The following is an 18,261-nucleotide window of genomic DNA, read 5'->3' on the forward strand; positions in this document are numbered from 1 at the left end:
GATTCATGGACGCAAAAGGAATTATAACAAAGCAACATCACCCTACCATTTAAGACCCACTAGCACCAGCACCACCACCACCGCTCGTAGACGCCCTACTGTTAAGAGGGCCCACCAATGCACATAACTGGTCAATATTTGCTAAAGGAAAACCAAATTTAAACAAGTAATCAAAACAAAATAAAGTAGAGAATGCTTCTTCCATCTTCTGCACACGAGTAGGAGCATATAGCGGAATATTAGTCTCGATCAATCCCAAATTATGCTCTGCATTCATCATCTTTAAACAAGTAATCAAAAAAAAATAAAGCAGAGAATGCTTCCTCCATCTTCTGTACATGAGTCAGATTATATAGCAGAATCTCAGTCTCGCTCAATCCCAAATTATGCTCTGCATTCATCATCTCCTAACCAGTTCTCCTGCCAAGATCAACACAAACAGTTTGAAGATCACGGTTAGCCTAAAAAAAGGATGACTCAACAATAACTTTATCCACCAACTTCGAGATCCCACATGATAAAACCCAATACATATCCCCATCGGCTTTGTGTAACCTGCTCTCAAGTCCAACTACACTTGCCTATAAATCAGTGTTTCGGAGAGAAGATTCATTCAAGCCACCCTTTAACTTTTGAACGCCATGCTCCGGCATAAATATTTTGCCCACCAAACAAACTTTTTCCAACTCAAGGGATGCCACCGTAGCCTTTGGCGTCGAAACCTCGTCATGATAACCAACCAATTTGCTCTCCAAAACAAGATTTCTATATTGCATAACATACAGTTCACCCCTTACCTTGTCCATCTCAGTCTGAGAAGCCATATCAGCACCCGAAGAGATATTCTCTAACTCAACAACCCTATCCACAAGCTTCACATATTGATCACGGAATGATTGTACATTACGGGAAACACCACAAGAAAGAACCACAAACAGCTTTACAAGTTCATATCTTTTTAAATTCATCATGTATGCCACAATTTTCTAGATGCAAGGTCTCATTCTTGTCGATCCATGAGATAACTTCCTGACCTAGAACCATGTTCTCAACAAGTTTAATCTTGAACATATCTCAGATATTCATGCTGCGACCTTGGCGGACATTCAAACGAGTGCTAGGGGAAGCAAAATTTTCAGAAAAAGGAAATAACAACATTGGGCTCCATTAAACTTTGCTCTGGCTTATATTCCCAAGAAGAAACATAAATAGGATCAGACGGATAAGGAGCATTAACATCATAAGGAGGATTGTTTGCGTTCAACCGAGTAATATATGTAGAAGGACGACATACACCAAGGCTACTAGAAAATGAAGAGAAAACCCTAGGATCCAGGGAATGGGACCTATTGAGAACTCTACCACTACTCCCTCACCAGCTACAATAGCTGCTAAAGTGGCCAAGGAAACGGAATCCATCTTTCTCTTACGAAGAACTAACGGTTGATCACCATTCCCACCACCACTATCATCACTGGAAACAGCCACATGGCCAGTAAAAGTAACTGGAGTACGATCACCAGTTGTATCATCGTAGGAGTCATGAACTTTAACTGACGATTCAGAGCCCCCTTCCTTCTCCTATTACGTATTACTACCAAACTACCACTATAAGTAAAACTATCATCGATAAGAGGAAGGTCAAAGTCATCAGAGCCAAGATTGCACGTCATAGTATTACCCTCAACAAAATCAGACAAAAAGAATGGTAATCGATCCTCATCTAAACAATACCAACATAAGGTGAGTACACATAGGGAAATCAAGAGGGAGCAATATTTGTAAAAGAAAAATACCTGGACCATGGACAAAAAAGTGAGAACAACGCCAAGGTGTAACAAATACGAACTCATGCCAACCTGACTTAACATGGATTCATGAAATTTCTTCATCATCACATTGAAATGAGAAATCTTATCTATATCCTGAACCAAATCATTAGTCATGTTTGGCTTTTGATCCTTAATCGTACCAGGAAGATGAAATTCATTCCGATAAGGGAAGCCAGAAGCATTCAACCATATAAACTCATTTTTCCAAAATTTTTATGGAATCAGGAAGACCCTCAATAAAACTCCATCCCATAGACTGGAAATAATACCAGACCCCATTACTATAAATATGAAAAAGTACTAGAATAAAACAATGGTGGGTACAACAAAAGAGGCATGACAGAGCAACTCAGCAGATTACCTTCGAATTCGAATTAGGTTTTAATTGACAAGTATGTATTTTATACACTTCAACAATTGACCCAAACAACGGGGAGGGTGGCACATGAAGACCAACCTCGAAATGGTAAAGATAGAAACCAACTTTACCCAAAGGGGGACGATCGATCGCTGCATCTAGACCAGGAAGAGTAGCACTGTCGTCGTCAACAAGATGATACTTGGCAGAAACTTGTTCAAGGCATTCACGATTAATGGAAGAATGAACGACGAGCATAAATGAGTGAGACATTCTCTTACACAACAAACAAGGTTTCAAGAAAGAGATAGAACAAAGAGAACAAGGAAATAAAGGAAGGAAGAATGAAAAACTATCAAAGATATGATAAGCATTTATCATAAGAGAAGCGACAAAGCCAACTTCTACCAAAAAATGTTGAAGTGCCTATAAACTCCACGAAGATCTAGGCGCGTGAGACAAGACAACATGCAATCACTAAACTCGAAGGAATCGAAAAGGCAATAACCATTTTAGCGCAATTATTATAGACCAACGATACTTTATAACAATTAGGCTAAGGGCTTAATGAGGTATAAGCTTCAGCCCGCGTAGCACCTGTACAACCAATGCACCCAACCCGTTCAAATAGCCACAAATGCAGGAATGATACGTATCACGTAAGACGGGAATCACCTTACTCCGTTATGCACCTTATGAATCATCCCTAGGAAACATGAAAAAGACAAACTATTTTAATAAAAAGGATATTTACCCTTGCGACCTAAGGACCAACGCAAAACCCAAAAGAAGGAACCATGAACCGGTTCAAGCCTCGAATATAAATCAAGGTCCCGTCCAACCTAAAGTAGGTAAGCCCTAACTCGTCACAATTCTAGCAAATCCAACATCCATTCCCTAAATATGACTTATAACTTAGGCAACGGAGAACAGTATCGGGGATCCGCCCTCGGTATGGCTTTCTAACCTAGATTTATCAACTTCATGCAACGTATTGCTGAGAGTTCTCATTGGAAGAAGCTCGTACACGGGTAGCCACACACGCATTCGGATGACTACATAGCAACATCATATTTTCCAAATTAATTTCTAAATAACATAATTATCATTCATAAACTATCATAATATTATATATGAGTTTTTTAAACATCAAAATATTGTATATGCCCTTCTCAAATATCAAAATATAATATATATATATATATATATATATATATATATATATATATTAGACATCATAATATCAAATATGATATCTAAAGTATTCTCTATCTACAACATGATAATAATCAATAACAACAAAACCTACACATTCAATGCATACATTCTAGTGAGAGGGTTGGTGATGACGTGTTGTGTTTCTCAAGAAGTAGACATTCCAACAATTTAGAAGTGGACGTTGGATCAAATTAGACGTAGGGACAATATATTGAGTTTTTTTAATTATTATAATAATTCTAAGACATCAAAAATGACTATAAACTATTAAAAATATGGGTTTTCGTCATGGAAACCCTATAAAGTTGGACTTTAGATTTTAAATGATCATTTAACCCTTTTTTTGTACTTTTTAAGTTATTTAAGTAAGAAACAACATGTCCCTTGTGCCATTGTTGGAAAAAGGAAATGGTTTCTAGTATTCTAGTTAGGCGGACTTTGACTAAATGAAGTATCCCTCTTGTTTGTCGACGTCAATTATTCCACCTGTAATGAACTTCAAACAATGTTTAATCCTTTTTCAGTTCATGGGCATTTAAAGAGAAACATCATCAGTGTATCATTAAAAGGGAGAAATCCCAGCTAGGGTTTTACGAATATGAACTTTTTTCCTACGAACAATAAGTATTTTTTGATCTCTAACTTTTTAATAGTGTCTTACGTGAACTAAACTAAATGAAAAATTATAACCCATATGCTTTTATCTTAAAATAGATCTAAACTTCAATGATGTTTTTTTTATCCAATCTTAACGTTCTTACGTTGGTGGTGATAATTTCTTGTTTACTGATGTCGATTTTGCTTGAATGGATTTGGGTGAGTGTGTTAATTTCCTATAACGATTCATTGGTTAAGTATTTGAGAAACTTTACTACCACCTAAGGAACCGCCTTTTATCATATGGTATTATGTTCATAGAAAATGAATTGGACTATAAACATTTTATAAATAAAACTTACGAAGATCCCAAAATACCAATATCCATATATTTACATTGTACTAGGGATAGTTTGGAGGAGTGTTTCAAGTCAACTAGTGATGAAATTAGATCTGTAATTGTAACATCCCAAAATTCGAGGCCAAAAATTTCACTTTTGATTAGGTGATTTATAAAATGGTTCATCAAACGTTGCCAAAATCATGTCAATACATAAAACCATAATATCATGTATCAAAACCAAATCATCTTAAATAACAACATATCAGAGTACAATCCCAGAAAACTCTAAGCGGAAATCATAAGTGTGCGTGTGTGATGCGCTGCTACACCGCCGGCTACTTCTCCTTGGACGAAGAGGTACCTGAAACCAAAACTGGAACTGTAAACACGAAGCTTAGTGAGTTCCCCCATCATACCAGATACCATATAATCACATAGCATACATACTACCGAGTCAGTCCCCCGACTCGTCGAGTAGGTTACTTAAACTGTCCGTGGGTCACGACTCTACTCGATGAGTTGGGCCTCCAACTCGTCGATTCCCAGAGAAAAACACAAAATACTTGAATAATAGGCATATCAAGAATCAGGTGTTACAGTAATACATAGTGAGGATAGAGAACCTACATAAAACCCCCTTTGTTTAAAGTTGGTTTGGAAGATGAAATCACACCAAATGAATTTACTCAGCTAAAAAAGATCAGTGATGATGACTTCCTTAGTAAGTTGTGTCTGGATATGGGAGAGAGTGAACTAAATGATAAAGAAGGAAATAATTTAGATGAGGAAGTCCATGCTACTTTTAATCATAACCTACATTGGAAACAACAAAAACATATTTTAGGGACGAGAGTTGAGAACCCTATGCACCTTAAGAACATGCTATGTAATTATGTTGTTGCAAGTAGATATCAACTATGTTTCTCAAAGATAACAGTAAAAGGATTCTAGTCATGTATTGTAAATGAGCTTTCAGCATCTTGGGTGATGAAGAATACTCATTTCAAATAAAATCAATAAAAAGTGACCATCAATATGCTAGAAACTATAAGACAAAAAACTCACTATTACATAGACAAAATTCACTATTAGATAACTCAAATTGGATATCATTAAGAAATTTGGTATTGATGTAAGTTTAGGGCAATGTATAAAGGGCCAAGAAGCATGCTTTGACTATTATTGAATATCACGGCCGCAGATTCAGGCTAGTCAATTTAGAGACGATAAGCATCAAAAATGAATTTTTTGATAGAGGATTATTTAGAAGAAATAATCTTAACTAATTTATAGTATATTTCACAAGGTTTCCATACATATAAAGAATGCTGAAATCTGAGTTATCACGAAGAAGTTATGACCTGTCGAAGTTTCGCGAAAAAACCGGCACGACACCAAGAATCATAAGAAGTGAGTTTATGATAAAATACTTTTTAGCCTTTGTGACCTAAAAGAACTTTGTATAGTATGTCTCCACCTACGCGTGGATATAAAGAACATCAAAAACGGAGCTCGTATGCAAAAGTTATGGCCTTCCGAAGATGCAGCTGTCTAAGGGCATAACACGTGGTAGAAACCCTAGCCGCCTTAAGTCACGGCGTGAACATCAAGTTCACGATGTGAAATGTGTTAGCGACACTAATCTGGGCTAGAAAACATGTGTTAAAGCTACAGGATGACTCATGGAAGTTCACGACATGAACCTATCATGTTCATGACGTGAATGGGCCCAGAACAACCTATAAATAGCAAGTTCAGCCCTTTCATTCCTTACACCAAGTTCTTTTCTGTCTCTCTCTCTCTCTCTCTCTCATTTGCTGAAGGCGTTCCGCATCCTGAGCCTGACAATCACAAACCTCCAACCATTTCTAGTTAGATTCTATCAAAGCACGCTACAAGTGAGTGCATAATTACTTTCATCTTACGCGTAGATATGAAGTATTTAATATTATAAATTATGTGTTATGTGTGCATATTATAAGTGTTCTTGATATCTATGTTAGATGAATGATTTATATATGTTTTAAATGATTTAAACTATATATGTGTTATATCTACAAGTATGTTGGGTAAAACATGGGTAGATGAATTAGTTGGTGTGTGATGAAAGATGAGTTAGGTGATGAGAGATTAGTGATGATAGAAAGGTGATGATAATTATGTGATGAGAAATAGGTGATGAAAGAAATGTGATGATAATTAGGTGATGATAGATAGGTGATGATAAATAGGTGATGTGAGATGAGAGGAGGTACTATAACCTCGACCAACAATGTGGCGATGTAGTCATCTACCAGAGTATAGATGGCGACCACAGACTATTCTAGACAGTCATGTGGAAACACCAGCAAGCTCATAAACTGTAGGTGATGAATTACGAGTTCAGGCGACTTTGTAACTATGTATTCATGCGATGATACTCTAACCCCTTACTATGAATTACGAGTTCAGGCGATGTTGTAACTACGTATTTCATGCAATGATACCCTAACCCTTACTAGACATGTATTGAGGGAGTAATCCCCGAATTAGTACTGTCTATGCGATGATCCTTAGGAAAAGTCTTTAGGAACAAACATATAAGGAAATGAGATGTAAGGAGATGAGATATAAATACGATGTAGGAGATGACCCTTAGGATAAATTTTTAGGGAAGGTACGTAGGAATAAAGAAGATAATGGGGATGAGTAATTCAGTTATTTGCTTAATGGAACATAATAATTATATTATTGTGGGTTGAAAACCCTATGTACTCACTAGGTTTCCCAACCTGACCCACTGAAGCTTATTTGTATCATAGGTATCGATACGAAGCTACTTTACACTGAGAGATTAAAGGAGATGTAGATTGCTAGTGTAAATAAATGTAAGGTCTGTTTATGCTTATGTTTCTATATTGATGATGACATCCCAAAGTTTTAATATAAACAAAATACATTTCTTTGGAAATGCTTTGATAATATATTTATCATGTTTTTCTGGGAACAATTTCCGCAATATATTTATCTAAAAATATTCTCTGATTTTTATAAAGCATAAACAAATCGGTCTTTTCTGGCCATGAAATTTGGGGATGTCACATTGAAGGTGTTATAGTTGAAAATTATGCTTAATTATGGTTATATGGAGAGCAGATAAGAAGGTCAAATCCAGGTTCAACAATCAAAATCGATGTAGACTGTATGCCAAATGTGGTGGATTATAGGATGTAGTAGGGCTTTATCGATGCTTTCTGAAAAGAATATGTCGTGGTCAGTTATGTGTTGTAGGGAGAGATGTTACTAATCAGATTTAACCAATTACTTAGGTAGTGGTTTGTATGGGAAATAAGGAGAATTGGAAATGGTTTCTTGAATTTATGATAGATGATCTCAATCTGGAAATAGGAAAAGGATTCACTTTAATGTCAGATAAACATAAGGTATGAAATTTCTATATGTTACAATACATTTTAATGTTTGCTAACTTATATAAAATTTTAGGGGTCTTATGGAGGATGTTAAAGAACTACTACCCTAAGCTGAATATAGGCGATGTACGAGGAAAGAAAGAAGACTCTCATTACAATGTTGGAAGAGATAAGGATGTACATGATGGAAAAACTATTCAAATCTAAAAATAAAGGATGGTCAAATGGCGTTTCTCCTAAAATTAGGCTGAAGTTTAAAGGCTTAATTATAGATAAATTAATATGGAAGGTATTACTTAATAAACTTAATCAGTTAGAGACAAGATCAGATAGTGAAGCGTTTAAGGTTGACCTAGAGAGGAAAACATGTTCTTGAAGGTTATGGGAATTAAATGGTTATGGTTTGCTTATTCCATAATTGCAAATTATTTTTTGAATAGAGATGTAGAAACATATGTAGATCCTATGATCACTAGAAGTATGTATAATAATACATACCAATACAACATATTCTGAATGAATGATAACAATATGTAGTCAAAAACCATATATGCTACACCATTACCTTATAATACTAAAAGAATGCATAGAAGGACTGCCACAAAGAGGGAAAAAATATATGTTTGAGGGGATGGGGAAACATAGAGTATCTAAGAATGGAAATGATATATTATGTAGCATTTGAAATAAGTTAGGACACAATAAGAAAACATGCTCAAAGATGGATAGAACAAGTAAATTACAAGTTAAGAGAACTAAAAAGACCCTACATGTTATATTCTTCTTCAATACTATCCTAATCCTTTTAGGTTGTATTCATGTTCAATATTAGCTTAATGTCATTTATAGGTTGGAAGTAATAGAGAAAATGTACCTACTAGAAATGATGGACGAAACTTACATGTTGGAAGTGTTGGTGACTATGAACATGTTGCAAGTCTTGAGTGCGATTAAGGAAATGTAATTGTTGGAAGTAATGGGGGGCAATGAACCTGCTGCAACACCTCTAAAGAAGAAGAAAAGTGAAAAAATTATAAAGGCAAAACTTTCAAAAACAATGTTGGGAAATATGGTGAAGGAACAACTCCAACAAACTAGTAAACATATATTGGTTTGTTGCATGCATGGAAGGCAATTATTTATATTACTTTTGGTACTTTATCAACATGTTATGTATTTTAAAGGTGACGTGACATTGGTAGTTACTGCATGAGTTTTATGAAACAATTCCTTTTTGGAAACAACATTCTGGCACTTTTGGATGTATATGTATGCATTGAAAGCACCAACTTTTGTTAACTATTTGGATTTTTGTTTATGCATGCATTGGAAGCAACATACCTACCACTAAAGTAAAGTACTTTATAAAAACAAAGTGGACCAAACATGGAAACTGTATTGGTATATACAATATGGACTAACAACATACATAAAAGTTACAACATGGAATCTTAGTTAGAACTCCGTTCACATTCATTAATATTTGATAGATTTATTTACATAACATGCTAACCCTTTTACATTACCAAAAGAGCATGCAAGCTTATACATCAAACATATGTTAATACAGAAGAACCCACCATTTAGCCATAACATGCCAAACCAATTATCTATCTACCCCCAAAAGAACTTCTAACATTAACATTCAACCATGAAGTACACTATGGGTATAATCTACCCTAAAAGAAAACTCAACCAAATATATTAGAAAATATCATGAAGTACACCAACACATTAATCAAACAAGAAGTACAAAGGTAGAACTGAAGTCTCATCTTTCTCTTTAAATCTGTAACCTGTAATTGGAATTCAACATACTTCTCATTCTCAGCCAACCAAAGAGCTTTATGTTTCTCTACCTTCCTCTGTAGCCTCTCCGATTCATCATTGTTGTTCAGTTGCTCAATCCACATATTATGATACAAAATATAGTATTTGTAGTGTTGGTTAAGTAATGGGTCTATCCACTTCAAGAAGTTACAACTATCAGCAGATGTCTACAACAATAACATATTTATCGGCACATAAATTAGGGTTTTCGCTAACTGAATCAAACCTTTTGTTTCGAACCAAAATTACTACATTTTGATTGACGATATATCTAAGATCTATCCGAAAACAACAAATAAATCAATTCTTATCCAGCAATAACTAACCCTAGAAAATTCAGGGTTTTTAGATTCGCATACTTTGACAAAACAACACCGATTTTGTCAAGGTAGAAGCATACAAATCCTTACAAATGCTTATCATTGATTTCTTGCGGTTAAAGAGCTCCCTAATAGGGTTATTGCCGTTTGTAGACACACGTTCTGTTGAATTCATTGGTACACAACATAAGCACTTGGGAGGTTCATTGACACAAACAACGGGAAGATATTAGGATGATGTAGAAAACGAATATGAAGACATTGTTCAAACCATTAGGAAGGCTCTTTAATGAAGTCGATTGAGAGAAGAGCTTATATGTGGCCTTAATGGTCTAGTTCATACATGTCCAAATATGTTGTTGGCCTCTTATTCGACTACTTTAACCTCTTAAACAAGTTGTTTCTTACTTAAATGACTTCACATGTTAAACAAAATACTTAAATGACCATTTAAAACCAAAAGTTTAATTTTATGGGGTTTTCATAACAAAACCCTATATTTTTAATTATATGTCTTCTACTCATTTTCTAACATGGATTTATTTATTATTTATTATTTTTTTTATGTTGAAATAATCCGTAAATAAAGGATTCTAAACCAAACAAATATACAAACCGATAAAAGAATAAGCAAAAGGCAAGTACGTGACAAAGAGTATGGCCATGACTTCTACGATCTACGAAATGTACACTAAAAAATAAAAAGAATAACAAACCACATCTATCAACATTAATATCACGAAATCATAATGTCTCAGGGGCTAAGCCGCTTTTATCTACAATAAGTAATCTATTATCTATGGGTATATTACTTACTCAATTATTATATAATTATTTCTGTAGTTGTACATAATTAAATATACATTATAAACACAATAAAACCTCGAAATAAATTAGAACCCGAGTCAGGTTCTTATAAGCTCGATAGTTATATATTTTGATTTTTGAGCTCCTTTTTGTATTTTAAACTCGATCTTCATTTATAAATAAATAAAGAAATAAACTCAAAAATCTGAACTACAAATGAATCTTCTGAGAATTCAGAAATCCATCGTGAGGGGCACATAGAAATGAAAGTAGCCGCCTTGTGCCGACTTATTTTGACGTGCGTATTTTCCATTGCCACATCACCATCCAATCCTTTCTTTCCACGTCAGCATTCCCATCCCCTGCTCATTCAACGGTCCAGATCACATCCAACTCATCCTAAAATCCAACGGTGGTCCACCTTCTTCCAGGCCCTTCGTTGTTCGTACCAAATATTACGGCAAAAAGAACACAAAAGTATTATAAAGAAAAAAAATTTACTTTCTAAAACTTATATCTAAAAATTATTCTGGTTAACGCTATAAATTTTTAATTTTATAGTGTTTGAATAGTTTCATTTATCAAATGACGCCTAACTCAAAATCTGTAAAACATTTAATGTGTATTCAAGAAAAATATTAATTGATACACGTAATAGTCTCGTCTATATATAGTAAATGTAATTAATGTTTGAAAAAATAAATTACAAATTGCACTTTGTTTAATATTGTACAAAAGTTACACATTGGCCCCTCACTTGTATATAGATAATGATGAGACATGGAGATGGTTTTAGAGAGAGAAAGCGAAAGAGTTTTAGAGCGAGAAAAAGAAGCAAGAACAGGGAGAAAGGGTTTTTTTTTTTTTATCTGTCGTGTCTCTCCGTTTGAAGCTTATCCCTTCACGAATAAACCCTCCCGCCGCCGTGTTCTCTCCGGTTGATTCTGCTATTCTGATCTTGATTCTTTGTCTGTGATTCCCCTCAAAAGGATCTATTCATTTGGTGAGTTATATTCTCTGTTGTTCTTGACTCCCTTTTCTCAATTTATATATAATTAATCGCGTTACGACAATATTTTCTTGATAAACCTGACTTGAGATCTCATTGATAGCTCGTTTAATGCTTTTGTTACTAATTCAATTCAAAATTTTAAGATTTTGTTTGTGGGTTTCCCCAAAATGTTTGTAATAAAAACCTGATTGTAATTTAAACTAGCTATATAGGAAGTCTGTACATATTATCCCAATTGTCTCTGTTTGCTGATACTGTAAAATGTGACCTATACAAGCTCGATTTCCATGCTTTGCTTGTTCTGATAGAGATTTAAGAAACCAATCTTTAGATTTCGTATTTGATTCTTCTTTCTGTTCTTTTGGTACAGATTAGGAAAACAGACCGATTCGAATCAGTAAGATGCACTGATACCATATCCTATCCTGAGAACTTAAACAATCGTCTCCAGATTTAGATCTTATTCGGGATCGAATTGGGAGAATCCATCTTTTCCCCCTTCCTTCGGTTCATGTCTCGTAACTCAGACAGTCCAGTTCAAACCCAAATGGCAGTCGCTGTTTTCAACAGTCCCTTAGGGAGAGAATACCATGGAACCAGTAAAATGGAAGGGATGAAGCATTTCACAGGAAGACGACGAGTCTTTGTTCAAACTGAATCCGGCTGTGTCTTAGGAATGGAGCTAGATCGAAGTGATAACGCTCATACAGTGAAACGAAGGTTACAAATAGCTCTAAGTCTCCCAATCGAAGAAAGCTCTCTAACTTTTGGTGACATGGTTTTAAACAACGACCTCAGTGCCATTCGTGACCATTCTCCTCTTCTCTTAACAAGAAACATCTTACACAGAAGCTCTTCAACTCCATGTTTATCCCCAACTGGTAGAGACACCCGCCAAAAAGACCAAAGCGTCCCCGTTGAAATCCTGGGGCATTCTAGTAATTTCAACCAAACAAAACCGCTCGTTGATGAAGTTGTGAACGCGATAATCTCCGGGGTTGACCCGATCCCAGTCAACGGTGGTCTTGGAGGAGCTTATTACTTCAAAAACTGTCAAGGTGAAAGTGTCGCTATTGTAAAACCTACAGATGAAGAGCCTTTTGCTCCTAATAATCCAAAAGGGTTTATTGGTAAAACCCTTGGTCAACCAGGGTTAAAACGGTCAGTTCGCGTTGGTGAAACCGGTTTCAGAGAAGTAGCAGCTTATCTTCTTGATTATGATCATTTTGCTAATGTCCCCCCTACAGCTTTAGTCAAAATCACACATTCAATCTTCAATGTCAATGACAGTGTTTGCAACAACAACAACAACAATAACAACAACAAGAAGAAAACAGAAAGAAAGAAGAAGCTGTTTAGCAAGATTGCTTCATTTCAGCAATTCATCCCCCATGATTTTGATGCAAGTGATTATGGAACTTCAAGCTTCCCTGTGTCAGCTGTTCATAGAATCGGGATCTTAGATATTCGAATCTTCAACACAGATAGACATGGAGGAAATTTGTTAGTAAGAAAGATGAAAAATTCTGAAGTTGGAAGATTTAGTGAAGTTGAATTGATACCTATTGATCATGGGCTTTGTTTACCTGAAAATCTAGAAGACCCATATTTCGAATGGATCCATTGGCCTCAAGCTTCGATTCCATTTTCAGATGATGAACTTGAATACATTGAGAAACTCGATCCGTTTCATGATTCAGACATGTTAAGATCTGAACTTCCAATGATAAGAGAAGCTTGTTTAAGGGTTTTGATTTTGTGTACTATTTTTTTAAAAGAAGCAGCTCGATTTGGTTTATGTGTTGGTGAAATTGGAGAGATGATGAGTCGGGAATTTCGTAGGGGTGAAGAGGAACCGAGTGAACTCGAGGTGTTATGTATGGATGCAAGAAGATTATTAGCTGAAAAGGAAATTAAAAATGAAAATGGAAATGAAAATGACATCGCCTTTGATAATCATGAAAGTGAAAATCAATTTCAGTTTGAAATTGATTGTGAGGATACGATTTCTGCCTTTGATTTTACTCCTAAAATGTCGGAGAATTTCGTAAACAATAATCTTTCATTCCATTTGAGAAACCCGCTTTCGAAGCTTGAAGAAGCCATTGAAGAAGAAGAAAGTGAAGAAGATGTTTCAAATCTGTCAATGTCTTTCAAGAACAACTGTAGTTTTAGTGATAAGTTGAAGAAGAAAACAGAGAATATGAGTTATGTAGGAGTGAATTCGTCATCTGGACACAGGAGTGCCAATGAGCTGATGCCAGCTGGCGCTAGTTTTGTGAAGCTTTCAGACATGAATGAAGAAGAATGGAGTTTGTTTCTTGAAAAGTTTCAGGATTTGATTTACACAGCTTTTGTTAAACGTAAGTCAATTTCAATAGGACAAAGGCAAAGACAAAGGCTTGGGACTTCTTGCCAGTTTTGAGAGTTTTAAGGGTTTGACTTTGAATAAGTTGACTTTCAGGGTTGTTGGAGTGAAGTCTTTGGTTATTTAGGGTTTAGGGTTTCTTTTGTTGTTTTAATTAGTTGAGGGGTATGTTGTGTAAATATTCTTGAAAGACTACCTTTCTTTTAGTTAGGATTGGGGTTGCACTTTAGTTTCTTGCTTACCTTTGTTCTTGTGTACGTTGTTTATATCAATAAAATATGTAGCAATGAAAATGTTATGTAGTAGTATAGATTGAAAATTTAATTACAAGAAAAATCGTTTTACATAATTAAAAGTTATGAACAAAAATCATTACATACATTAGATACAAACCACATACAAAATTACAAATCCAAATACATTACCTGTGAAATAAGATTAATAAAATAATAATGTTAAAAATAAACAAGTGAAATAAGATTAATAGATACTTGATAAATAGTTTGATGTTAGACGTGTCTCCATGGTCTTTCAGCAAGATTGACACATTCACTGAATCTAAAACAGTCAACGAGATGGTCAATGCTGATTCCAGCAGCTTGCATGAATGAGTAGACGATGACTGGGCCCACAAGCCGGAAGCCATGCTTGAGTAAATCTTTGCTAATGGCTTCGGCTTTTGGGGTTCTTAAGGGTACGTTTCTTGGATGTCTGCATCTGTTGATTGTTGGTTTATAATTTACAGAACCCCACATGTATCCACTAAATGATCCATGTGTTTTTGCAATCTGAATAAACCAATAAACAATATTATATATAACTTCAATTTTATATGTAATTATGAGTATAAATCAATAAGTGTTTTAAGTGATAAAATGAAGTTACCTTGAGGATGCATTTGGCGTTTTCAACAATGGATCTGACTCTACTTTCACCTAACATCATGTCCTTGTTCGAGGCTATTTCCATGATGTCTTCTTCTCCCATTTTTGCAACGATATTTGGTTCGAATCCATAGAAAGCTTCTCTATAATTAATTAATGAAAGAATACATCAAATGATAAAAATCACAATATTTCTTTTATTTTGACTCATTAAAGAAATAATCATTTTTTTTTTGTTACCTGACAAGATTCTTCCTTTTAAGGATTTCCGTCCAATTGTAATTCATCAGCATTCCACACAATGAGAGCAATTCGAACAGTTGGCTGTTTAGATATTATTACAAGTTTCCAATTTATTGATCATTAATTGTTATTCAATCAACAGTTTCTATATGCATATATATTTTGACAATTTAAGGAAACATAAAATAAAAGATCACGTACTTGTCGTCATAAACTGGAACTCCCCAGCATTCATCATGGAATTCAACATAAAGTTTATCTGAAAAAAGAAAAAAAAAACAAACATCACAATCCAACATTTGTCTCGTCATATACATACATACATATATATACATGCACACATTGAGTTTAATGATCCAAATTTTTTAATGTGAAGGTCCTAATAATTAAGCGTAATAATTTTTGTACTTGTTAATCCATTTCATGAGTTAAAATGTTATATTTTTGAGTGATTGGGGTTGACTTCTTTTTAAATGGTTTGGTGTATCCCAAAGAGTAACAAGAAGATACTATATATAGAGTGGTTGCAAATATAAACATATTTTATAGGTGCTAATCATTAATCAAAGAGTCATTTATGCCAAGGGAATACAAATTTGGTATATTAGGTTTTATGTTTCTGTCACACCAAACACCAAACTAATATAAAATTCATAGCAAAGAAAGTAAAATACTAATAAACTCCATGACTCATATTCGATTATCGTATTCATTTTTGGATAACTCTACACATTACAAATTAAAAACTTGATCATCGACATTTTGTAAGGATCAAGGAATAGATTCCACATGCAAGTTGTTAATTATAATTCACTTATCATAAACAGATTAATTATATGTTGTATATATGATTGTATCAATATCATTCACATTAAGAACGTGACTATGCCTATGAACACAAGCTCATCAAGTTTATATAAGAACTTAGTAAACTTACCACTGTTTTTAGTAATCCAATTGCATCTTCTCAAGCCTTGATCCTCACAATTGATGGGATCCAAATTATTCACATGATTGCTAGTCGTTTTAGCAACGGGTTGCTCTCTTCTAGAAGGTGTTGGTGTAATGATGAGTTGAAGTGCAGATGAGATTGTTTGCTCGAGTGTAGGAGAAGAATCTGTAAACGAGTCATTGGAGTTATGTGAAAGAGTTAAAGAAAGTGAAGATAAGGATAGAAGTGAGCTTGTTTTGTGAATCCCAACAGGGTAAACTTTCTTCAAGTGTTTGGATATGAGGCTTTGTGTTGATGAAGGTTTCTCTTTGTTACTCCTTGGATTTGGAGAAGTTGTGTTTTTCTTTTCTACAATGTTTCTCCTCATGTTTTCTTTCGACATTTTTGAATAAAGGAAAAATGGATACCTATCAACTATTGCTTTGAGTAAACTGGCTTGTGATTTGAATATTTATATAGGGGAGAGGGTGGATGTCAAATATATAGGATATATACATGGTTGGTGAAATGTGGTGTTTTCTTTATGTACCACTACACCTTATTTTTCTCAAGAAATTAATTAAAAAATTAATTAACTTAGTTTGAAAATGATGGTTGAATTTTTTTGAGGCTGGTCTTCAGGAAGATATATTTCCCTCTAAAGGTTGTGAATAGATTTCTTTGAGAAACCATTACATATATCGATTGTTTATTAATATCAAACCCTTATTGTCAACAATACCATCTTATCAATGGCTACAAGTATTAATAATAAGAATTTGCAGAATCTAATGAAGATTTTTGTAGTTACAAGTTATTAAGTCTAAATGATTTTTATATTGGATTTCAATTCTTTCATATATTTTCAATCTTATTACTAGCATTATTATATGTGATTCTTTTTATGCATGGTTTTATGTTCTAGTAATTGAAGTGGTTGGAATGTTCGTCTCAAAGAGGTAAAAACTTAAGTCCCACTCCAGTTGCACCTTAAGTCTTGAGACATACCCATTGCCCAAATAGACAAAGATATCCCATCTGTTGTTCTTTCTGGTATTTTACTACATGCCCAGAGTCTTGCAAGTATCATGGGCCTTTTCATATTAATAGGGCTATTTTTGAAATACAAGGTAGCCAAAGATGCAAAAGACCAATAGATGCCTCTATGACACCTAAATGCCACAACGTATGTGATGTAAAAGCTCTTTCTTTCTTTTGTTGCAAATAATCACTTCAAAATAATCTTAAGAGTTTGCTTTCAATGATCAGTAAGTATCACCACTAAAAAACAAACTTTCAGACAACAAAAGCACCTATAAAAAAAAGTATGTCGCTAATTAGTGATGGATCGTTGCTTAAAAACTATAATGCATTTTCTAGCATCGGAAATAAGTTTGTAGCTAATCTGTTAAACAAATTTATTTCTTCGGAGAGGATGATAATGTTCTTTAAAAATTCATTGCTAATCCATCTTTTGAAGTTATAAGATTTTTTTTTAATTAATAATTTTTTTGCTAAATTTGTAATTTCGTAAATCAATTTTTTCTTAATATTTTAGTGTTTTTATAGATATATTTTTTATTGTAAAAAAACTACAAACATTTAAGTTAAATTGACCTTTTTAAATGAATAAGCAATGGCCGAAACATGATAAAATAACAAAGGTAAAACACACGAAATTATAAATAGCATGTTGGAAAATTTTCATTTTGAAAAAATTTCAAAAAAATTACATTACGTTGGAAAATTTAAGCGTAGCACATACTACCCTGTGCAACCTATTCCTGCCCATATACTATCGAGCCACGAAGTGCTGATGGTTCATTTATATATATATATATATATATATATATATATATATATATATATATATATATATATATATATATATATATATATATATAGGTGTAGAATGTGTATACGTAACACCCATTTTCTAGAATGGATCAGTTGGTGATCTGAATGAGTCAAATGTATGGTATTTCAGGAAAACCATATGTGATGACGTAGTGTGATGCTGACCACGACATGGCAAGCAGAATGCCACGATGTGGCGAGTGTTACAGCCAAGCCCATATTTTTTTAGCGTCTTCTCTATATTCAAAGGC

At 34.2% G+C, this 18,261-nt stretch overlaps 2 protein-coding genes across 3 annotated transcripts; one reads left to right on the forward strand and one right to left on the reverse strand.

Moving 5' to 3' along the window:
• Window positions 1-11,489: 11,489 nt before the first annotated feature.
• Window positions 11,490-14,388, forward strand: LOC145101286 (phosphoinositide 4-kinase gamma 7). Of its 2 annotated transcripts, none has more exons than XM_079038467.1 (2): window positions 11,490-11,718; window positions 12,103-14,388. In XM_079038467.1, the coding sequence occupies exon 2, from the start codon at window positions 12,239-12,241 to the stop codon at window positions 14,150-14,152; it is 1,914 nt and encodes a 637-aa protein (XP_078894593.1). In that variant the 5' UTR covers window positions 11,490-11,718; window positions 12,103-12,238; the 3' UTR covers window positions 14,153-14,388. The 2 variants fall into 2 exon arrangements, with proteins under 2 accessions (XP_078894593.1, XP_078894592.1); XM_079038466.1 differs by having other exon boundaries at window positions 11,491-11,718; window positions 12,098-14,388.
• Window positions 14,223-16,609, reverse strand: LOC145101287 (DNA glycosylase superfamily protein). Its single transcript, XM_079038468.1, has 5 exons — window positions 16,160-16,609; window positions 15,424-15,481; window positions 15,220-15,303; window positions 14,981-15,122; window positions 14,223-14,883 (listed from the first exon to the last, which is right to left on the reverse strand). The coding sequence occupies exons 1-5, from the start codon at window positions 16,554-16,556 to the stop codon at window positions 14,605-14,607; spliced, it is 960 nt and encodes a 319-aa protein (XP_078894594.1). The 5' UTR covers window positions 16,557-16,609; the 3' UTR covers window positions 14,223-14,604.
• Window positions 16,610-18,261: the final 1,652 nt, after the last annotated feature.

The sequence above is a fragment of the Lactuca serriola genome, chromosome 4 (assembly GCF_051521515.1).
Source record: "Lactuca serriola cultivar US96UC23 chromosome 4, Lser_US96UC23_V15, whole genome shotgun sequence".
NCBI classification, from domain to species: domain Eukaryota; kingdom Viridiplantae; phylum Streptophyta; class Magnoliopsida; order Asterales; family Asteraceae; genus Lactuca; species Lactuca serriola.